This window comes from Pantherophis guttatus, chromosome 4 (assembly GCF_059756535.1).
Source record: "Pantherophis guttatus breed Tessera chromosome 4, ASM5975653v1, whole genome shotgun sequence".
NCBI classification, from domain to species: Eukaryota; Metazoa; Chordata; class Lepidosauria; order Squamata; family Colubridae; genus Pantherophis; species Pantherophis guttatus.
In genome coordinates this window covers 85,478,268-85,502,496 of record NC_142066.1, presented here as the reverse complement: position 1 = coordinate 85,502,496, position 24,229 = coordinate 85,478,268, and the positions used below count along the sequence as shown (strand labels likewise).

The window sequence follows — 24,229 nt, the reverse complement described above, 5'->3', positions numbered from 1 at the left end:
GCTGATTCACGCTTTGATAGGATGAATGTAATAACTATGATTAATATTACTAGTTTTATCTGTATTAAAATGTATAACACCCAGGCGCCACACTGTTCACGCATTGATATGTATATGTAAAATAAAATAAAAAAACATGAAACAAAAGCAAAAAAAGATTTTTATGATATTAAAAACAGAAGACTGAGTTTGAAATATAACTATGTACAAATAAGGATACTAAAGGACACAAATGAATTCATACTAAAATGTATAAACTTTTGTTGACAGAAGAACAAGTGAAAGAATATATGATAAAATGAACTAAAAATCTGATTACTATATTCAAATAGATCTATGGAAAATATGTGATTGAAAGGGTCAAAATTTACATTATGGTCAAGTCTTAAGGAGAATTTGTATAAAATAATGTGTCATTGGTATTTGTCATCAGAAATTATCTGGAGTGTATTTATTTATTAATTTAATTTGTAAATTTATATGCCACCTATCTCTCAGTAGTTTAAAACTTTTCTGGAAATTTAAACAATATGAAGCGACATATCATATAAAGTGAACATATTAAAAAACCAAAAACTTTTGGATACAAATAATACATTGGTTCAGAAGATTTTACATGTCAGATCCCTAAACGTGATACTGCCATTCAATTGGAGGAAGGGGGAGACTTGGATTCGATTTACTAGAATTGCCTGTATCAACAGATATTTTACAACCTATATCCTGGTGCCAAAGAGCACTGGGATCCTCTTTACCTGGAGGAATTTTTATGATAGCCATGTGGGTTGTTTCACTTTAAAGGATAACAGTGTGAATGCATGGTTGTTCGGGTTCTCAGGGAAACTGGGAAAGAAAGCATCTTCACACTTGTGTATTGGTTAAAATCTGCATTCTGACTTAAAGGGAGGGGTCTCTACTGCTTTAATCCTACTTGTCTTGCCTAAGTAATCCTACTCAGATCTTGCTTTAACTGGGTGGCTATCACTTCTGCTTAATAAAAGAATCCTTTTGAACAACCACGCTTCAAGAGTTCTTACCGTATAAGATGACTTTATAACACATAAAAATCTTCTCAAAAGTCGGGGGTCGTCTTATACGCCGGGTGTCGTTCTCCTGTAACCAGGCAGACCAGCCCGAAAGGCTCTGGCGAGCCTTAAATGGCTCTGGCGATCCAAGCTCTGACGATCCCAGCTGATTTACCTACTAATCAGGCAACGCAGCTGGGATCGCCAGAGCCATGTAAAAGGAAAAAAGTTTTACCCCTCCCGCTTGGTTACCTTAGCTGCTAGTCGCAACGCTTGCCTTGCTTTGCTTGCCTGAATCCATTCCATCAGCAAGCCACTCCCTGCCTGCAATCAAGCAGGCAGGGAGTTGTGCACTTCAACTCCCAGAATTCCTCAGCCAGCAATACAAAGCTGACTGAGGAATTCTGGGAGTTGAAGTCTACAAGTCTTAAAGTTGCCAAGGTTGGAGACCCCTGTTCTATTGGGTAAGTTTTTTTCCCCTTTGGGAGATTTAAAAAAAATAGTTAATTGGGTTTTTTTTTAGTTGTTCTTTTTTAGACCTAGCCATTTAAAGTTTAGGAAGTTTTAAATTTAGTTTTCATATAAAAATAAAAATAAAATAAAATAATATTTGTGCAGCTTTCTGAGATTTAATGTGTTTCTGTAGTGTTTCACTCTAACTACACAAACACACAAAATCTCACAAAGCTGTACGTGGAATTTTGTGTGTGTAAAGTGTGAAAGTTGTTTTTTGGGGGGGCTTTTTGTGGCTGTGTGAGGTTCCTGCTTGTTGCAGGGGTCATTTTGGGTCTAGCACAGCTGCTTTTACATTGTGGGTGAGCCAGTTGATGTTTTTTAATTTTTATCTGGTGTGCGTTGGAAGAGGGGTAGTCTTATACGGCGAGTATAGCTCAAATCCTATATTTTAACAGGAAAAGTCAGGGGTCATCTTATACACCCAGTCGTCTTATACACCAGAAAATACGGTACTTTCTGAAGTTGGAAGGAGAGGCAATCCTTACAGGTCAAGTCTTAAGGAGAATTTGTATAAAATAATGTGTCATTGGTATTTGTCATCAGAAATTATCTGGAGTGTATTTATTTATTGATTTAATTTGTAAATTTCTATGCCACCTATCTCTCAGTAGTTTAAAACTTTTCTGGAAATTTAAACAATATGAAGGGACTTATCATATAAAGTGGGCATATTAAAAAGCCAAAAACTTTTGGATACAAATAAGTACATTGGTTCAGAAGATTTTAAAGATTAATGTACAATTGAAACCAGAAACAGATAGAATGAAGAATGAAATAAATAAATAGAAATAACCATGGAACTTTGTTCATACATATGACAACTGCAGTGAGATTATTATATACTCAAAAGTGGAAAAATATGACACTATTCACAATAGAGAAATGGTTGGTGAAGATGAGATTGCAGACATGGCTAAAATGCCTTCTTTGATTTCAGAAAGAACAATATCTACACTTATGGCTAAAAGGTTAAAAAAAGACTCTTACGATCCCAGCTGAGCTGCCTGATCATCAGAGCCTTTTTTTAACTTTTAAAAGCATTTTTTTTACAACCTATTTAGCCGAATAGGTTGTAAAAAAATACTTTTAAAAGTAAAGCAAAAAAAAAAAGATTGCGCACCACAGCTGATCACCCCCCCCGGATGCTGTTCTACTTACCCCATGCCTCCTTTTGGCATGCACTGCATGTGTGCATGCACCTTGCATTTGATGTGTGGTGCGCACTGTGCATGCGCACGCGGAGCACACATGCACAGCCAGCAGACCAGTACTAAACCGGTTCAGATTTCACCACTGAGTAAGTGTGGTTGAATGTGTATAGTTTTAGAAGAGCTGTGTGTGTGTGTGTGTACATAGACATACAGTATATATCGTACATAATGTATCTTTTTGTGTGCTATACACACTCTATACTATGTAATATGTATGTACACATATGGCATATATACATAGGATTAAATAGTGTATTTTGCATGTTCAGTAGTAGTAAATAAATAGATAGGGAAATTGTATCTTGTTGAGGCCTTTGAGGTGAGGAAAGGCCAGACAAGGTGCCCCTTGACGTGAGTGACATCAAATTGGCCATGCCCACCCAATCACATGCCCACCCAGTCACATGCCCACCCAGCCATGTCCACTAAGCCATGCCCACAGAACTGGTTGTTAAAAAATTTGAATCCCATCACTCATAGTATGGTATGTGTCTTCATCTCAGATTCTCCATTATAGACTCAGGAGTCTGAGAGTTTAGCTGTTCATTGCACTTCACTCTTCTGGACAGAGAACTCTGACATCAGTTTGAGGATCTGATAGAACCACTTTCCCAGTTTAGGAGTCAGAGCCCTAAGTATTCTTACCATTACTGAGACTCCTTTTTTTCTCTCTTTTTTCTTCCTTCTTTCTTGCACTTTTTACTCCTTTTCTTTATTAAATATACAAGAATGACCCCCCCAAAAAATAGGTGACTGAAGCATCCCTCTCCTGCTCTATGCAGATGATACTGTGATCCTCTCCAGGACACCAGTAGGCCTTAAAAGAGCCTTGCAAGCCCTTCTCCAATACTGTAATTAAAATAAACTGAACATAAATTATGAAAAAACAAAGATTGTGGCTTTTGCAAAAAGGCCAAAACTTTATTCATGGTATCTAAATGGCCACAAAATAGACCAGGTAACCACCTTCAAATACTGGGGGCTGGTCATTCAGGCCAATGGTTCATGAAAAGCACATGGAGAATATGCAGCTGTCTTGGCCCAAAGATCAGTGAGCACCATTCTTAATTTTTTCTGCACAAAGGGAGGATACTATGTCCCTGCTGCTATTAAGCTTTTTGTGGCTGTTATGTATGTATCTATTTTGTGCGGGAAATTCAAATGCACCATTGCTTGTGATTGGTTAACGGTTATGTCACAAGTAAATGCCTTATTCTCCATTATGTAAATAGTACATGAACAGGGTATCAGGGGTTAACTTATTCTTCACCTCTTAATGTATTCATATTTCACCACTCCCATATCTAGCTCCACCCATTGTATATATAAGGAGCCGCATACGTCCATTTCGTGCTTCTATCTGTGAATATTCAGTGAATATAGAATGCCTTATGTAAATAAATAGTGATTTATTTGAATTATAACTCTCAACTTATTTATTGAGTCTGATCCTGAAAATATCGTAACAATCTGGTAGCAGAGGATGGTTAAATTGACTCAATAAAAACTTAAACATGTCTAAAAGAGATAGGCCCAACACCAGGGCATGCAGCAAAGAAATGGAAGCGGATCAAGAAATAATCGATGAGTCCGCGAATGCAATTTCGAGAGAATCCGAAGAATACACCACAGACGACGAAGAAATAATAAATGAAGATGATGACCAAGAAGAAAACAAAATAGAAAACAACAAACTCAGGTCAGAGATACTGAAACTTTTAAAAAGCCAAAAGAGCGATGAAAGTCTCGTCGCGAATCTCCAAGATATACTAAAAAACAACGGAGCAGCGAAAGAGAAGCACATCGCTACTGAAAAATCAAAGGACTCAAAAATAGTGAGTAATATGATTGCAGATGAAAACGCAATGAAGAAGAAAACCAACAATCCCGCGCAAAATTTCGAATGGCAGCCATCTTGGTTTCAACAGACCCCTAAGATGAGCGAAGCAGAGCCAATCAGAAAGCAGGATTCAAAATATCTGGCGCGAAAAGCCTTACCCGATGCAAAAATGAAAGAGAAAAAAATATATACCTCAGAAGAATCAAACACAGAGAACGAAGAAGATTCAATAGACATGCAAGTAAAATCAGCAATGAAAACACTTTTTGCAGCATTTGGACCGAAACTGAAGATCACTAAAAGATCAACAAAAAAACAAGCAAGCGAGCCAACGCCTCAAAATCTACCCGCTCCTATCCAGACGGCGAGAGCACCGACGCCTGAGCCCAGAGAGCCCTGCAGATACCGCCCCACGCCGCAGACTAATCCAAGGACCAGCACCTTCAGCGAAAGAAAACGAGCGCCCGCTATCACCAGGACTCCAAAGATCGAGCCGGAGACTGATTCATCGGGAGAAGAACAGAGCGAGAGAGCTGCAGCAGCGAGAACCTCTCACGATGACTCCAGAAACGAAATGAGCAACGCGCATGCGCAAGACTACGCAGACAACTTCGGGAGACATGAGATGCGGAGAGAATCATGCAAACTCGTCGCAAGCATCCCCACGCCGTTTTGCAACTTTCGTCATTTGCAAGACCACGGACTACCTCCGGTTGTAAGTAATGGACCCAACAATGTTGGGAATTTACCCAATGACTTTCCAAAGCTGAGAATAGATGGCATTAATTTGCAAGAATGGTATCAGCAGCTCCAGGTTGTCTTTATGAAAGAAAATTTACTCTTCTTTATTACTAACCCCCCAAAAAGACCTTGGACTCTAAAGTTAGATTGCCTACACCATAGAGCATTCTTCTTATTGATTTCCAGTGTATCCCCAGCCATGTATCACAGTATTAAGCAAAATCTGACTGTCTCAGAAATTATTCAATGCATGTTTAATTTATTTCACAGTGAAAGTGTAGCCACTACCACAAGAATGTCTAAAGATTTCTTCTCTTCTAGGATAAAGCCAGGGGTTTCCATAAGTGAACATTTAATATCTTTAAACAAAATTAGAGCAGAACTGCACTTAAGGGGGGAAGTAATTTCAGATCAAACGATGAAAAGTGTTATCATCAACTCACTTGACCCATCATGGGATAATTATATGTCACATTTAGACACAATCAATCTAGGATACTTATCCATAGAAAGTCTGTCTAACAAGTTAATAGCTGAGGACAATTCAAGGAGGAGTCGTTATAACAACCACATAGAACACAAACAATATAAAAAGGTAGCATTTCAAGAAAGATATTATGAACCATTTAGATGCCACGATTGTGGGTCCAGAGAACATAATAGGAGGGATTGTCCTAAAATTCTAAGAGAAAGACACAGGTCAGAATATAGAAACAGGTACAACAACAGACAATCTTCCATTGATAGACATAGGTATAGAAGTCCACCCAACTATAGAGAACGTAGAGGGGGCAGAGACAATTCAAAGGATGGAAAGTCTGGTTCACTGAATGGGCTAGACAAACATGACAACATTAACATACAACAACCAGAGAACAACAATTGGCTTATTGATTCTGGAGCAACCAATCACACTACAAATAATAAAAATATATTATCTTCTTTTGTAGAAGATAAATTTGTAATCAAAGTAGCTAATCAAGAAAAGGTTCAAGTAATAGGTAGAGGGAATGTAATCTTACCAGGTCTAGGAAAAGTAGAGGGGGTATTATTAATACCTGAGATACCTCATAACATACTTACTGCGATAAAACTAAGCAGAGATTCTGACATTAACATTGTGTTCTCAAAAGGAAAGGCAACATTAGAACAAAACAGAACTTGGTCCAGTATTGTAAATAAGACACCGTATGAAGCAATGTATAACAGAAAACCAAAACTAGCACACATGCACATATTTGGAGTCACTGCAGACGTACACATACCTAAACAATTGAGGCGCAAAGGTGAAAACATATCCAGAAGACTTAGATTTATGGGATACGAGACAGGTACAAAAGGATACAGATTTATCGACAGTAATAACAAATTTATAGTTTCCAGAACAGCTGTGTTCCATGAACAGGCCAACTGGTCTAGAATACATCTTAACGAAATATTCCCAAACACCAACTCAGGCACTAAACTCCAAGAAAAAGAGAATAGAGAAGAACATAGTAACGACACGCATAAAAATAAAGTCAAAACATGGACAAATAGTCAATATAAAATAAGAACAGATTCATTAACAAAAAAGGAAGCAAGGTATATGCATGACAATGATACTAAACCAGAAAGAGCAATCAGAAGTAGCAGAAACCAAGTGCCAAACAAATACAAAGATTATGTAATGCATATGGATAGAGAATCACCAACACCTAACACATATGAGGAAGTGTTAAAACTTCCCCCTGAAGAAAAGAAAAAATGGGAATCAGCCATGAGTAAAGAGATGGATAGTTTACGAGGACTAAATGTATTCACACCTACAATTGCACCAAAGGACAAAACCATCATTGGCACTAGGTGGATATATAAAATTAAAAATTTAGAGGGAGGCAATACTCTATACAAAGCTAGATTAGTTGCACAAGGTTATGCACAGAAATATCCCGAGGATTATACAGATACATACTCCCCCACAGTAAGAACAGAGAGTGTCAAAACAGCTCTGGTTATAGCATCAGCACTCAACCTCGATGTATTCCAATACGACATACAGACTGCATATTTACATGCAAAATTAGATAAAGAAATATATGTGAGGGCACCCCACAGTCAATACACAAACAAAAATGAAACTTGGTTACTAAATAAAAGTTTATACGGGTTGAAACAATCTGGTAAACAATGGTATGATTGTTTAGTAAAAGTACTCAGAACTATGAATTTCAATGCCACTACTGCTGATAATTGTTTCTTTGTCAAAAAAGAGGATGATTCACTAGAATTTGTATTGATCTATGTGGATGATATTTTGTACATAGGTAAACATAATGAAAGGAGAGAAGCATTTGTAACAAAACTGAATGAACATTTTTCATTGAAATCTTTGGGTAAAGTAAATAAGTATCTTGGTGTTCAAATCAGTAAAACCAGAAGAGGATTTAAGCTTTCTCAAAAGGACAAAATCATAGAGCTCTTGAATAAATGTAATTTAAGTACTGCTAAACCTTGCGATACTCCAATGTAAATTGATTTTTTGAAGAATACAGATGAATCATCCCCTGAATTCAAAGACAATACATTTTACAGGTCAGTCATAGGTTCACTTCTTTATATCTCCAATTGGACTAGACCTGATATTGCTTTGCCTCTCAACTTATTGTCCAGACATGTTAGCAAACCTTCACTATACCATTGGGAAGCTGTCAAAAGGATATTAAGATACTTGAAGAATAGTTTAGACTTCTGTTTGTTATTGGAACCTAATAGTGTCAAAGAGCCCATCCTCACATGTTATGCCGATGCGGATTGGGCTGGCGATACCTCATGTAGAAAAAGCACATCTGGTTATTTATTTTTCCTTAACGGTTGTCCAGTTTACTGGTATACTGGCAAACAAGATCTAGTAGCCACTTCAACAACAGAGGCAGAATATGTTTGTCTATCTAAGGCAGCAAATAACCTTGTATGGTTTAATGATTTACTTTCTGATATTTGGAAGAAACCCACTTTGCCTTTTATTATGCATGAAGACAATAAAGCTGCTATTGAAATATCTAGGTCTGATGCTATTGGACAAAGGTCCAGACATATAGATATAAAGTTTAAACATGTGAGACAATTATCTCAAGATGGATTTATCAAAGCAGTTCATTGTGAAACATCAGAGCAAATAGCTGACATATTAACAAAGCCTTTGCCGTCTAAGCAACATAAATACTTGACCTCTAAATTACATGTCTTATATTGTTCTGAATCTGATTGTAATTGTTGTATTATGTCGAATCGGCATTTAGAGGGGGATTTGTCACAAGTAAATGCCTTATTCTCCATTATGTAAATAGTACATGAACAGGGTATCAGGGGTTAACTTATTCTTCACCTCTTAATGTATTCATATTTCACCACTCCCATATCTAGCTCCACCCATTGTATATATAAGGAGCCGCATACGTCCATTTCGTGCTTCTATCTGTGAATATTCAGTGAATATAGAATGCCTTATGTAAATAAATAGTGATTTATTTGAATTATAACTCTCAACTTATTTATTGAGTCTGATCCTGAAAATATCGTAACAGGTTATTTCTGAACTGTATATAAGGAGGGCTGTTGCCTGGGTTTCTTTGCTGAAGTCTCACCCTGAATTAAAGAGCTGTTGTCACTAGCTTGCTTATGCCTCTCGTTATTCCCACGCTACAACATTGGCGACGAAGGTGGGATTGAGGCTACAAGAAGCAAATCAAAAAGAGCTTTGAGTTTCAGCCAGGGTGACGAGCAAACTACAGAGACATACTGCGATGTCTGCCTACGTTCCACCAAAACCCTTCGACCCGACCTGAGAGAAGTGGGGGTAGTATCTAACCAGGTTCAAGTGTTCCCTGGAAGCAAGTGAGATGCAAGGGCTCTCTGCAAATCGAAAAAGAGCCCTCTTCCTGAGCCACTGCGGGTCAGACGTTTTCAAGATGGCCGAATCCCTCTGTGAACCAACTCTGGTTCAGACAGTCTCCTGGGACGTCCTACAAGCAAACCTGAGAGCCCACTACGCTCCTGTTTCTTCGAAGTTTGTACAATGCTACAAGCTCCGGCAACGAGTACAAAGAGAAGGAGAACCGGTCAGCGCATATGTGGCGGCCCTTCAAAAAGCTGCAACGCACTGCGACTACCGGGATCTAGATGACACACTCCTCGAACAGTTGATTTGTGGCGTGAGAGACACTCAATTACAGAAGCACCTTCTCGCGAAGCCAGATTTGACATTAGCTGGCGCGCTAGATGAAGCTAGAGCGCATGAAGCGTCCACCAAGGCATCCGAAGTGCTACAACGTCCACAGTTGGGCAAAGACGGCCCAAAGTCAACGCCTGTGCATAGAGAGGAGGCGCGGACCAGTACGGAGGAAGAGTCGGACGAGGACGTCTTCCACATGGACAAAAAGAAGGGCGAGCAAAGTCGTCGCCGAGAAAACTGTTCGAGTTGCAGTGGGGCTCATGAGAGCAAGTCCTGCAAATACCAAGACGCCATTTGCAGGCGTTGTGAAAATAAAGGCCATTTGGCTAGAATCTGTAGAGCTCAATTCCCTTGAAATAACAAGCCACATGACCATCATGACCAACCAGAACCGACACGTCCAAATCAGCCAACTAGAGATGACGGCACGAGAAAATGGCACGAGAATCAAAAGTGAGAGACCTACAGCATGAGAATCGGCCAAGCCAGCACGTCTGTAGAGGAAAAGGTCTACACAACAGTAGAAATTGAAGGGAGACCATGCGACATGGAAATCGACACTGGGTCTGCCCTGTCAATCATGTCTTGGGCAACGCTTAAAGCACTTCTACCGAAGTTCCAGAGAAACCAGCTTTCACGGCAACGAGTTTGCCTCTTCAACTACCAAGGAAACTGAATTCCTGTGGAAGGCGTGGGCACGTTCCGGGTCACCTACGGTGAGTTCCAGAAAGAGCTTCCCCTGACCATTGTCAGCAAGTCGCTGCCAAGCCTCCTGGGCCTAGCTTGGTTTCAAGCCCTCGGCATGGGCTTCACAGGTGTCCACAGCGTCACTGGACCGTCTCTAAAGGACAGCCTCCTGCACGAGTTCCAGGACATTTTTGAAGAGTTGTTAGGCAAGTACGTGGGGACCCCTATTTCTTTTAATCTAGACCCTAACGTAGCCCAGATTAGGTTAAAGGCAAGACGAGTACCATTTGCCCTAAAACCAAAAATAGACGCAGAACTTGACAAACTGATCAAACAAGGGGTGCTGGTCCCTGTAGATCACGCTAAGTGGGAAACCCCAATAGTCATGCCAGTCAAATCAGATGGATCAATCAGAATCTGCGCTGATTATAAATGCACGATCAATAAGGCGCTTCAACAGAGCGCGTACCCAGTTCCAATCGTCCACCATTTGCTTCATTCCCTGGGCCCTAGCAAGATTTTTGCAAAGTTAGACCTTGCGCAGGCGTACCACCAGCTGCTGGTAGATGACGCTACGGCAGAATCGCAAACTATAGTAACGCACAGAGGTGTGTTCAAATGCACTAGACTGCAGTTTGGGGTTAGCATTGCACCAGGGCTCTTCCAAAGCCCTATGGAGCGCCTACTACAAGGACTCCCAGGGGTTGTACCCTATTTTGACGATGTCCTCGTTAGCGGACAGAATGAGGCTCAGATTGGAGAAAGAGTTAGACTAGTGCTCACCAGATTTAGAGAAGCGGGACTTAAGCTCAAAAAGTCCAAATGCAAAATTGCGGTACCCTCCATAGAATTCTTGGGCTATCGAATTGACGGCATGGGCATTCACCCCACAGAAAACAAAGTAAGGGCCATCCAAAATGCACCCACACCGAAGTCAAAGGCTGAATTGCAGGCCTTCCTAGGACTCTTGAACTTTTATACCATGTTCCTCAGAGACAAGGCCACTATTGCGGAACCATTACACAGATTGCTAGGGAAAAACGTTCCTTGGGTTTGGGGCAAGTCTGAAGCAGTCGCGTTTAAGGCTGTCAAAAAACTTTTGTCGGAGGACAGTTTCCTTATCCAATACAACTCGGAATTGCCGCTTGTGCTTGTCTGCGATGCGTCCCCCTTTGGCGTTGGCGCCATGTTGAGCCATAGACTACCAAATGGGTTAGAGGCGCCCATTGCATATTACTCTCACACTCTGTCCAGTGCAGAATGAAATTACAGCCAGCTGGACAGGGAGGCTTAGCGGCTGTGGCGGGGATCAAAAAATTTCATGAATATTTGTTTGGCCAGACTTTTGAACTTATTACGGACCATCATCCACTGTTGGGACTTTTGGCTGGCGACAAACCAATCCCGGCCACTCTATCCCCCCGGATGACCCGGTGGTCTATTTTCCTTGCCGCTTATTCATATAGACTAATCCACCAACCGGGCCAGACTGTAGGCCATGCTGACGCCCTCAGCCGATGCCCCTTGCCCGATCTGTTGGAAAACCCGACTCCGAAAGCCCCTGTATTGTTGATCGATGTTGTATCCCTGGGTCCCCTCTTGTCCGGCGAGGTGGCAAGGGCATCTGCCAAAGACACTGTTTTACGAACTGTTATGGGCTGGGTCATGAGGGGTTGGCCAACTAAGGTGGACAGTGGGGATTTTCAAGTGTTTTTTAACAAGAAAAATGAGTTGTCTATGCTGGGGGGCTGTTTATTGTGGGGAGATAGGGTGGTTATTCCCTCATGGTTAAGGCATCGGGTGTTGGAATTGCTACATGAGGGGCACCCTGGTATAGTCAGAATGAAGAGTCTGGCTCGGAGTTATGTGTGGTGGCCACAACTCAACCAAGGCGTCACTGAGTGGGTGGGGAAATGCAGGCCTTGCCAGGAGTCCCGCCCAGATCCCCCTGTAGCTCCCATTAGAGAGTGGGAAAAGCCTAAGGGATCATGGGGGAGGATTCATATTGATTTTGCAGGGCCCTTCCACGGCCAGAATTTTCTTATAATTGTCGATGCTTTTTCCAAATGGCTGGAAATAGCCTTAATGCTATCAACCACTTCCGAGGCAGTAATCAAGGTCCTCAGGAAACTATTCACAACCCACGGTTTACCAGACACCCTGGTTTCTGATAACGGGTCCCAATTCATGGCAACTCAATTTGAAAGCTACCTGGCTGAGTTAGGAATACGACACGCATTATCTGCCCCGTTCCATCTGGCTTCGAATGGCCTTGCAGAGAGATTCGTATGAACGACCAAAGAAGCCCTTTCCCGACTCGATGAGGGGGCCTGGCAAGCCAGGATAGACCAGTTCTTAGTAGTACAGCATGCAACCCCATGCACTGCCACAGGGTGCAGTCCAGCAGAACTTTTAATGGGTCGGAAACTTAGGTGCACTCTTGATCGCTTACATCCAAACTATTCCCAAGATAATTTCAAGGGGGAAGAGGGAGGATTAAGACAATTCCAAATTGGGACCCCAGTGTTCGCAAGAAATTATGCTAGCAGTCCACTATGGATAGGGGGAATTATTGTTGGAATCACCGGCCCGAAATCATACACAGTGGACGTAGGGCAGGGTAAAATCTGGAGAAGGCATATAGATCAATTACGTAAGCGTTTGAATTGTGAAGCTTGTGAAAGCCCCGATATTAAATCTAACTTCCATAATTTCCCCATAACAGCTATCTCAAGCCTGAGTAAACCAGATTACTTATCGGGTAAGCCTGAGTTCCAGCGCCGCCCCAACGAGTCGACACTCCCAGCCGGGGATAGCCACGCCTCTGGAGAAATCCAGGAGGTTCCATTGGCAGAGCCAGGAGAGACGGGAGGTTCCTCTGACCGGCTCGACACCTCACCAACAACTGAACTGCGCAGGTCAACCAGAGTGAAGTCACGCCTTGGTCACCTGCGTGATTTTGTATATAAATATGTAAATAGATAGGATAAGTGCCTTCTGGGAATGGAGGGGTGTTATGTATGTATCTATTTTGTGCGGGAAATTCAAATGCACCATTGCTTGTGACTGGTTAATGGTTACTTCTGAACTGTATATAAGGAGGGCTGTTGCCTGTGTTTCTTTGCTGAAGTCTCACCCTGAATTAAAGAGCTGTTGTCACTAGCTTGCTTATGCCTCTCGTTATTCCCGCGCTACAACAGTGGCCAAGTTGCTAGCACAGCTCCTTTATGGGACCATGCTTAGACTGTCAGCTTCATGTTTTACATCATTAGAAATAGTTCAATCCAAATTCATTAGATCAATTCTCCAGATGCCATGTTCTGTCTCAAGTGCACTTCTGCACCTGGAGACAGGATTGATAAAAGTCAAAGCAAGAATCTGTACAGCGTCCATAAATCTCTGGCTAAAGCTTAACTTCTTTCCACAAGATCTTACTCCGTTAATCCTCCAAGACGAATTCTCTTTATCATGGATCAAAGCTGTCTAGTCCAACCTTGCCAAATTAGACTTCTCCCCAGCTTTAATACTCAAGATGGACTATGATCTAGCAAGACAAACCTTGCGACAAAGAGTGGAGGACATTGAGAGGCAGGCGGACTTTTTTTTTTTTTTTTAATTTGATTTATATGCCGCCCTTCTCCGGAGACTCAGGGCGGCTTACAATGCGTTAAGCAATAGCCTTCATTCTTTTGTATGTTTTATACAAAGTCAGCTTATTGCCCCCACAAACTGGGTCCTCATTTCACCTACCTTAGAAAGGATGGAAGGCTGAGTCAACCTTGAGCCTTGGAGAGATTCGAACCAGCAGAAATTGCAGGCAGCTGTGTTAATTACAGGGTGCACTAAACCCCTGTGCTATCAAGGACTTAGGGAAAGCTCTGCTGTTTTTGGCTCCAGATGCCATTAGATGTGTTGTTGCTCCTGCCAGCTATCTTAATCAGTTGGAATCAGCAAACCACTGGAAAGCATTTGCACTAGCACGGTGCCATATGCTTCCATGGCAAGTATAAAAGGATACCATTCACGGAAAGACTCTGTCCCTGCAGCTCAGGAGAGGTGGAGACTGTGGGTCACATGCTCCTTAGATGTTCCTTTTATATGGAGATTAGGAAAAAACATATTCTGCCAATAACTGCTAGGTATCCTGGCTGTTCTGACACTACCTATCTTCAGTGGCTGCTTAAGGATCAACAGTCCATAACTACAGCGTAGGTGGCCAGATTCTGCACAGCAGCACTGGGGATTCATCACAAATATGTGTCTTCTCCACCATAGTGATGTTATATAACAATTGTGGCTAACCCTTTGCACTGCTTTGTCATTTCCCTTTTAGCGTTGAACCTAGAACTGGCCACACAGTTTAGGGATTGCCACTATCCTATAGTCAAGACCATGTATAATTGACACCGGGTTTTATTACAGATTTTAGTTGTTATTTATTATTTTATATTAGAATTTTTAAGTGTGTATATATATTGAGTGCTTTTATTTTGTTCTGGTCTAATAAATTGTATTATTGTACAAGGATGCAGTTGTAGTGGAAAAACCCTAGGGACTCACAAAACCATAAAAATCCTGCTTTGACAGATAAAGTTTTATTTTACTTTATTTCAATAATTAATAACAAACACAGCTGTATAACTAAAAATTATTTGGTAGCTACAATCAACCAAAACTTTATTAAGGCCTTTGGGCCAGAGGCCTTAGCTACAATTCTTAATGTTATTCTCCATATATATAATATGAAGGATATTGTAAGAGTACAGCCAGTTTTCTATAACAGTAGAAGTATTGGACTTGGCCATTAAAAAAATTATTGTACTGTTTTGGGCAATGTCTTCTAAGCATACCATGGCATCAGAAGCAGCCTTATTTAATAATGAAAATATTTTCCTCTGATTTTTGAAATAACAAATCTAGTTCAGAACCAGGATTAGCACAACCACATTCTCTTTTTCATATTTTAGTTGCCAAAGCTTATAATAAAGACACATTTCAGTTTCAAACTATAATTTTGCTCTTGTTTAAACATACTTTCAATTCTTGCATATATTCCATCTAGTCTACATCAAGGGCAAGTGCTATTTCACAGCATGGTTTTGCTAGTTCCTGATAATGAATTCACCACAGAGAGAAGTCCAGCAGATGTGGGTTTTCCTTCCACAATTATGGCAGAAACTTTACCAGCTGGCCAAGTATTTTGATCAAATACAAGGCTTTTCCCATCATTGCTTGTTCTTTTAGATTTTTTTAATTAGATTTATATACCGCCCTACTCCCGAAGGACTCAGGACGGTGAACAGGCACAAAAATAAAATACATAAATACAAAAATTTAAAAGCAAAAATAAAACCAGATTAAACAATTTAGCCCGAGACAAATTTAAAACATCCTAATAATTTAAAAACAGATTTAAAATTTTCAATTTAAAAGAAAAAGGGGGGGAAAGGTTAGGCCAGGCCAGCTTGCTGGAATAGGAAGGTCTTAAGAGAGCGGCGGAAAGTGCACAGATCCGGGATCCTCCGTATCTCCGGGGGGAGCTCGTTCCAGATAGTGGGTGCCCCCACAGAGAAGGCCCTCCCCCTGGGGGCTCCCAGTCAACACTGTTTGGCCGACGGCACCCGGAGGAGCCCCTCTCTATGAGAGCATACCTGGCGGTGGGAGGCTATTTGTGGTAGTAGACGGTCCCGTAAGTAGCCAGGTCCTAAGCCATGGAGCGCTCTAAAGGTGGTAACCAAAACCTTGAAGTGCACCCAGAAGACCACCGGGAGCCAGTGCAGCTTGTGCAGGAGAGGTGTTACATGGGAGCGCCATGTCGCTCCCATAACCACCTGTGCGGCCGCACTCTGGAGCCTCCGGGTGCTCCTCAAGAGGAGCCCCATGTAGAGAGTGTTGCAATAGTGCAGGCGGGAAGTGACGAGGGCATGAGTGACTGTGTGTAAGGAGTCCCGATCCAGAAAGGGATGCAACTGGCGAATCAGGTGAAGCTGATGAAAAACCCTCCCGGTCATGGCCGTCAAATGCTCTTCTAAAGACAGCCATGAATCCAGGAGGACACCCAAGTTGTGAGCCCTCTCCGTGGGAGCCAACGATTTGCCCCCGATAGTCAGCGATGGTCAGTTGCTATTTGTATTAAAGTTAGAAAATATTTTATTGATAATCTTAGCAAAAAGTATGATGATATATACTGCTGCTGTCTAAATAGTGAACTAGTTGTGCATATTTCCTACCAGGATGGTAAATTTCTGGTTTACATAATCAAATGTGGGCTACCAACATTGTACACGTGTCCTACAGACTTTATAAATAATTAGTTTCATAAACTAAACAGATTCATGAAAAGACAGGGATAGTTCTAATTATAGCATTGAGAGTTTGAGGACAGGACATCTGAATTCAGAATCAAGTTTATTAAAGTGAAAAGTGATTTGCTCTGGCAAATCTCTTCCTTCTGAATCCAGCACAAGGAATTATAAAAAATAAACTTCTGATTAAGTTAAGAGGAAGAATTGTTTACATAAAGTATGTGATACCCTATGCCAGCCTTCCTGTTAAGGTACTATAATTCCCATGCTGGTAAAACTGAAAAGGAAAATATGTCATCTTATACTAAAATATAGTCTACAGTATGTAATTGTAAAAAAATACAAGTTTCTCTGAAAAGGCATTCCTTATGTTAAATTGGGATGATGATGATGATGATGATGATGATGATGATGATGATGATGATGATTATTATTATTATTTCCTACCTCCCATTCCTGATTCTGCCATTCAACAGGTAGGTAGGCTTCTTTCCTTCCCTCCATTCCTGATTCTGCCATTCAACAGGCAGTTAGGCCTCTTTCCTTCCCCCCATTCCTGATTCTGCCATTCAACAGGCAACCCCAAGGGTGCCGCCTTGACGTGGATGGGGGCTTAACTGCTCCAATGAAGCTGAGAGCTGTGCTGATGGTAATGTAAACTACCAGCAGGTCCAACCATGTCAGAGAGGTCTAAACTGAGGAGCAGAACTGAGTGCACCCAACAACCCATGCAATGAATCATAGTGAAACACAACCAAACGAAGCCTATACCAGCTTGGTCGTCGCCCGGGTTAACAAGAACCATGTCGGGTGTTGGGGAACCTGGGCATCCGTTGACAAGTGGGCTACAGGCCACAGGTCCCATAGCTGAGCAACCAGGGCATGGGCCTGCAGAGCTACTGGAAGCTGAACAACCTCAGAAGTGGCAGAAATGCACCATATCAGAGAACCGCACAGTAATGAAATGCTACTACAAAGCAGAACCAGAAAAACGAGGCTATCAAAAAAGGATGTACAAATTATGGAAACAAGAATATCCAGACTCAATAACTGAATTACGATTAGCCGATCAGTGACAATTCATACTCAGAACAAAGTGCTCAGTGAAGTCGAACTTGAAGAAAAACAGAAAAATTGTGAAACGGAAACACAGACTGCTGAACAGCAGTCTGCTGAAGTGGCAGCAGAAAATACTCCAATAACATCTGGAGCAACTGAACAGTCTGAATTCAAAGAAAATGTGGATATTTTGCAAGATCAGGATCAGCAAGGGTCTGAAGTCATCATTGACGCACCAGGAGTACTCAATGCGAGGCAGCAAGAACTGAAAGCTAAAATCTTGGCACATGCTGCAACAAATGCAGAAAGAAGAAGGCTTCCAACATTGAAGACTGTGCCTAGAAAACATTTGGTGCCATTGATGATAGATGTGAGCTATGCACTTACAGTAGTCCAGATAACATTAATTGAACAAACAAATCAGCTTGCCTACAGTACAGCAGTCATAGTAACAGAAGAACTAGGGATTCAACAGCCACAGCCCCCTAGAAAATTGACTGGAAAACCGCAGTGGAAAATCAGGTTGGAGCTGAAAATCAAGAGTCTGCGAGCAGATGCAAACAACTTGAAGAATTTGCAGGAGAAAAAGCTGAAGAACAGCAAGATCAGGAAACATCTGATAAAAAAATATGACTCAGCACAAGAAAAATTGTTGAAGCATTGGAAATTGTGAAACAGCAGGTAACAGCGACAGCAAGAAAAATTGAAAGATATGAAGCCAGAGTCATCCAGTACAAACTAAATCAATTGTTCCAATCAGACCAAAGACAGTTCTATCAGAGTCTGAATCAGACGGGGGATATGAAAATTGAAAAACCTGAGAAAACGGCAATTACTCAGTTTTGGAAAGACTTGTGGGAGACTGAGAAATGTTACAACAAAAATGCTGGGTGGATCAGAGATTTTGAGATGAAATTCTCCAAGAACAAAATGGACCAACTGAAAATAACTACTGAAATGATAAGCAACAGAGTGAAAAAAGTCAAGAACTGGACATCGCCTGGCAATGATCAATTGCATGGCTTTTTGCTCAAATACCTGACCAGCCTGCATGGAAAAATGGCCGAACAATTCAATGAGATGCTGCAAACAGGAAACATCAGTGAATGGTTAACAGCTGGGAAAACCTACTTGGATCCAGCAAAAGGGGCAACACCTGCAAACTATAGGCCAATAATGTGTCTGCCAACCATGTTCAAGCTGCTGACCGGCATTATAGCTGACAGGATCCAGGACTACCTAGAAGCGAATAACATCTTGCTAGTAGAGCAGAAAGGAAACAAACGAGGAAGCAGAGGCACAAAAGATCAGCTCCTGATTGACAAACTGATTCTAGAGAACTGCAAAAGCCGAAAAACAAATCTGCATACAACTTGGATTGATTATAAGAAAGCATTTGATTCACTACCGCACAGCTGGATCATCAAGTGCCTGGATGTCATCGGAATATGCAAATGCATTGGTACTTTCATTGCAAATGCGATGAAGTCCTGGAAAACAGAACTGTTTATTGGAAGTGAAAGTTACAGACTGGTCATCATCAAAACATCAAAAGAGGGATTTTCCAGAGTGATTCTTTGTCACCTCTGTTCCTCATCATCGCCATGACCCCCCTATTACAATTTTACAGAAAACTAACCTGGGTTATCAAACTGCTAAAAACTCACAGAAAATCTCTCATCTGCTGTACATGGATGACCTGAAGCTATATGGAAAATGGGAAATTGAAATCCAGTCACTGACCCAATACAGTTCGAATTTTCAGCACTGACATCAGCATGGAGTTCAGCCTGAACAAATGCGCCACAGTGGCACTGAAGAAAGGGAAGATCGTAGACAGTGATGGAATTGAAATGCCCAATGGACAAATAATCAAGTGCCAGCAACCCAAAACCTACAAATACGTGGGCATACTGCAGCTGGACAACATCAAGCACGGGCAAGTGAAAAATGTATTCAGCAAAGAATACACACAAAGGGTCAGGAAACTTCTAAAAAGCAAACTGAATGGCAGCAACACCATCAAGGCTATAAATACTTGGGCCATACCCGTCATCAGATATACTGCTGGGATCGTGAACTGGACACAGGCAGAGCTGGACAGCCTGGATAGGAAAACAAGAAAACTGATGACCATACACTATGCACTGCACTCGCGTAGTGACGTAGAGAGGCTATATTTGCCCAGAAAAGCAGGCAGAAGAGGACTTCTGCAAGTGAAGCAGACAGTTGAAGAAGAGAAGCATGCTCTGGCAGATTATGTGAAAGACAGTGTTGAACCAGCTCTGCTGGAGGTCAACAAGAAGAAGCTGCTCAAAGTGCAGCAAACCAAGACTCAATATAGGAAAACAGCGATGCAAACTCGGGCTGACAGCTGGTGTAACAAAGCACTGCATGGACAATTCCTTGAGAAGATCCAAGGAAAAGTAGATAAGGAAAAGACCTGGTTATGGCTGACCAACAGAACACTGAAGAAAGAGACAGAAGGCTTGATTCTTGCAGCCCAGGAACAAGCCATCAGAACAAATGTAATCAAAGCCAGAATAGAAAAATCTGCTGATGATCCCAAATACAGACTCTGCAAAGAAGCGGATGAAACCATTGATCATATACTGAGTGGTTGCAAGACAATAGCTCAGACTGACTACAAACAACGTTATAACACAGTCACTCAGATGGTCCACTGGAACTTGTGTCACAACTACCATCTGCCTGTAGCAAGGAACTGGTGGGATCATAAGCCTGAAAAAGTGGTCGAAAATGAGCATGCAAAACTACTGTGGGACTTCCAAATACAGACAAAGTTTTGGAACACAATACCCTAGATATCATGATTGTGGAGAAGAAAAAAGTGTGGATTGTCGACATTGCCATACCTGGTGACAGCAGAATCGATGAGAAACAACTTGAAAAAGTCACCAGATATCAGGACTTGAGAATCAAATTGCAGAGACTCTGGCATAAACCAGTGCAGGTGGTTCCAGTGGTACTCGGCACACTGGGTGCTGTGCCTAAAGACCTAGGCAAGCACTTAAAAACAATTGGCACTGACAAGATCACCATTGGTCAGCTGCAGAAGGCCACCTTACTGGGATCTGCTTGCATAATCTGCCGATACATCACGCAGTCCTAAACACTTAGGAAGTGTTCGACTAGTGATTTGGGATATGAAATACAGGATGGTCATCTTGTTTGCTGTGTATACTGTCATCATCATCATCATCATCATGGTGATGATGGTTACAAATACCTAGGCAGATTGGAAATAGATAACATCTTGAATGGAAAAGTCAGAGTCAATGCAAAAGGAATACATCAAGAGGGTCCGCAAAATATTAAAATCAAAGCTGAATGCTGGAAACATAATTAGAGGCATTAATACATGGGCAGTTCCAGGGATACGCTACTCAGCTGGAATCATCAACTGGACTTTGGCTGAACTGGAACATTTGGACCGGAAGATGTGCAAACATTTGAATATGTACCATGCTTTATATCCACGAAGTGACATCGACAGGTTGTACCTGCCAAGAAAAATAGGGGGCAGAGGACTATTGCAAATCCATCAAACTGTAGAAGAAAAAAAACGAAGTTTGAATGATTATATGAACCAAAGTACAGAAAAATTGTTGCAGGCTGAGAAAATGGAGAACATTATAAAAACAACAGAAACAAAGGCAGAATATAAGGAAAACAGCTGGATGAAAGATTAAACAGATGGAAAATCAAAGCTTTGCATGGACAGCACTTGAAAAACATTGAAGGAAAATGAGATGACAACTTTACATGGGCATGGCTTAAGATGGAAACCATCAAGAAAGAAATGGAAGGTTTAATACTGCTGCTCAAGAACAAGCACTACAAACTAATGCCATGAAAGCAAAGATACAAAAATCCACCAAAAATCCAAACTGCCGACTTTGCAACAACAAAGTCGAAACTGTTTCACATTTAATATGTGAATGCAGCAAAATCGCACAATCTGGATTACAAAGCCAGACAAAACCGAGTTGCTAAATTAATCCACTGGTCATTATGTAAAAAATACAATTTAGCTGTATCCAAAAAGTCATGGGAACATAAAGTGGAAAAAGTTATAGAAAATGAGAAAGGGAAGATCATGTGGAACTTTCAAATACAGACAGATTGTCACTTGGAACACAACATGCCAGATATCACAGTTGTCGAAAACCGAAACGTACAATTTATTGATATTGCGGTACCATGAGATGCCAAAGTCGAAGAAAAAGAACTGGAACAAATCATGAAATATCGCGACCTGGCCTTCGAAACTACACGGCTATGGATGAAACATGTAACTGTGATACCCATTGGACATTGGTACCATGTCCAAGAATTTTATAAGATACATCAACAAATTGCAGCTTCCTGCAATAACATCAGTGGAACTGCAAAAAACTGCGCTACTTGGAATATCATACATCTTAAGAAGGTGCTTGGTTGATACCTAGGATGCTGGCAGCAACCCATATCAACCATTAGCACCAGTCAATGGTATTTGTGATGCATTTTTGAATGTTCAGTTGACTGAGTTTCATCTTTAATGAATAAAGTAAATAATAATAATATCTATTTATTCAAGCATATCAAATTTAAGGAATGTTCATTAACTGCTGAAAAATCAAACGATTCAATCAACTTTGTTTCTCAATAAATAGTCTAATTTTAAAAATTTCAACAGGATCCTGCTTGCCAAAGTTAAGCTGCTTTAAGTCTCCCTGATTTCTATTGGAGAAAACATTCTCTCTTTATCAATAGAAATAATTAAATCCAATTAAAACTATGAAATTTCTATTAATTTAATCAGTTCATTCATGATTAAGTTACAATCAACTTTCATTAGACTAGAGAACAATACATTGATTATGGGTAGCATATTTTAGCTCTGCTGCTTCTCTGTCTTCATGGAGAACATAATTGCAAGTTGAAGAGTAATCTGAATCTAAACACAATAGTAGGGACCTTACTCATATTTCCCTTAGATTTATTGTAATTAAGCAAAAGAGATGAATTTTCTTTTCTTTTTTTTTGCTTCCTTTTCCTTGCAGTCTTTTGCCTCCTTTTGCTTGCAATCTTTAAATTTTTGCAAACTTCTTTTTTGTTTAAAGAATACAGATTCTGATCTAAAAAGTTCTGATTTTGTTTTGTCTCTTTCTATGTGAAAGACAGAAAGCTACATGTTCAATCATTAGGTTCTCCGGATAGACTTGAGGACAAAAGTACTGAATGACATCTTGGAAAATTCCTGCTGTCTCAAGCAAACTGGAAAGACTAGCCATATAATGTATGATACTACCTCTGTTTCAGAATAGTAATAAAGTGAAATTTTACTTCATAAATTTGTTTTTTAAAAGGCTCAAAACTTAGGAAACATTCTATTGTTTTTGCAACAATTAACTAAAAATTAGAAAATTGGACAATTTTGTATTGGTTAACTGGATAACATAATGTTTTCATACTTACTCTTGCATTTCCTTGAATAGAAAATCTGCTTTTTTGCTTTGATTTTTAAATAGAAATTAATATTTAAAGAAAGGGCTGAATATCCCTGAAATGGAAAGTCCATATTTCCAACTCTAATCCTGCCACTGTATATAATTTATATTGCACAAGCCTTGACAACATCATTTATAATACATTAGGATATGTGGTTTATCCTAATATTTTCCATTTCTGATTTGCTACCACATTTAATTAACACTTTTATGAAAGAATAGCAAGTTGCAAATGTATACCAAAGATAGATGAGAAAAAAAAAACAATATAATTCAATAGAGAGAAGCTTTTTAATTCTAGATTTCTGTTAATTTCACACATGAATTATAATCACTGTACACAGAGCAACATGTACATATAGTGAAAATTGTGAAATGGAAATTGGATTTTTCATTTTATTTCTGAAGACCTGCCTCACCCCATTGTATTAAAAAAATCAACATTTTGGAAACAGAAAGATTCTCACTAGTAATTGACAAGAGAAATTATTTTTGTAAGAATATGTGTAGGTACCCTCTTGAAACTAAATACTTTGCATAATTGCAAAATTTTAAAAAACCTTGTCTTTTCTAACCAGACTTTCTCTGGTTAGAAAGAACCAGAAATCATAACTAAGGCTTATAAACTGTTTTAAATGTATCCTATAAACTTTTGCAGAAATAGAATGCAGGAATTAGCATTGTGATTCTAGAATTTCCATTCTGGATAAAAATGAGAATATCTGTAAACAAGGAGCAAGTTAAAACAGAAGCTCATGTCACAGAACATGACAGAGATGCATACTAATTAATTCTAAATTAGAAATGCATAATTTCTTTTGAATCAATGGCAACCAGTAAATCTCAATAGTAACATGACATTGTAATCGTTTTTCAAGAGTTTTAGAAATTAAAATGTGCATCTTAAACTCATCGTACCCATGTTATCTCTTAAAACTTCAAAACACATGAAAATACAAAGAAAACCCAAAATATTAACCCATTCTAGTGAGGATTTGGAGATTATAAAAGAGGTTGGGGGAGCATGATGCTCAACAGTTAAAGACACTGAGCGTGTCAGCTGGAAAGCTCACAGCCTGGCTTCAAATCTGATTGCGCCACGATGGGGTGACTTGC

The 24,229-nt window shown here is 40.3% G+C and overlaps 2 protein-coding genes across 6 annotated transcripts in view; one reads left to right on the top strand and one right to left on the bottom strand.

Annotated features, from left to right (window-relative positions):
* PDE1C (phosphodiesterase 1C) overlaps positions 1-24,229 on the bottom strand; it is a 1,150,117-nt gene that overhangs the window by 441,771 nt on the left and 684,117 nt on the right. The window lies entirely within an intron of this gene.
* On the top strand, positions 17,352-21,178 carry LOC148114206 (uncharacterized). The gene has a single exon (XM_087894094.1). The coding sequence runs from the start codon at positions 19,376-19,378 to the stop codon at positions 20,420-20,422; it is 1,047 nt and encodes a 348-aa protein (XP_087750220.1). The 5' UTR covers positions 17,352-19,375; the 3' UTR covers positions 20,423-21,178.

Bases quoted from the DNA above. Each gene is read 5' to 3' on its own strand.
- LOC148114206 (XM_087894094.1), top strand. From the start codon at position 19,376: ATGGAGTTCAGCCTGAACAAATGCGCCACAGTGGCACTGAAGAAAGGG.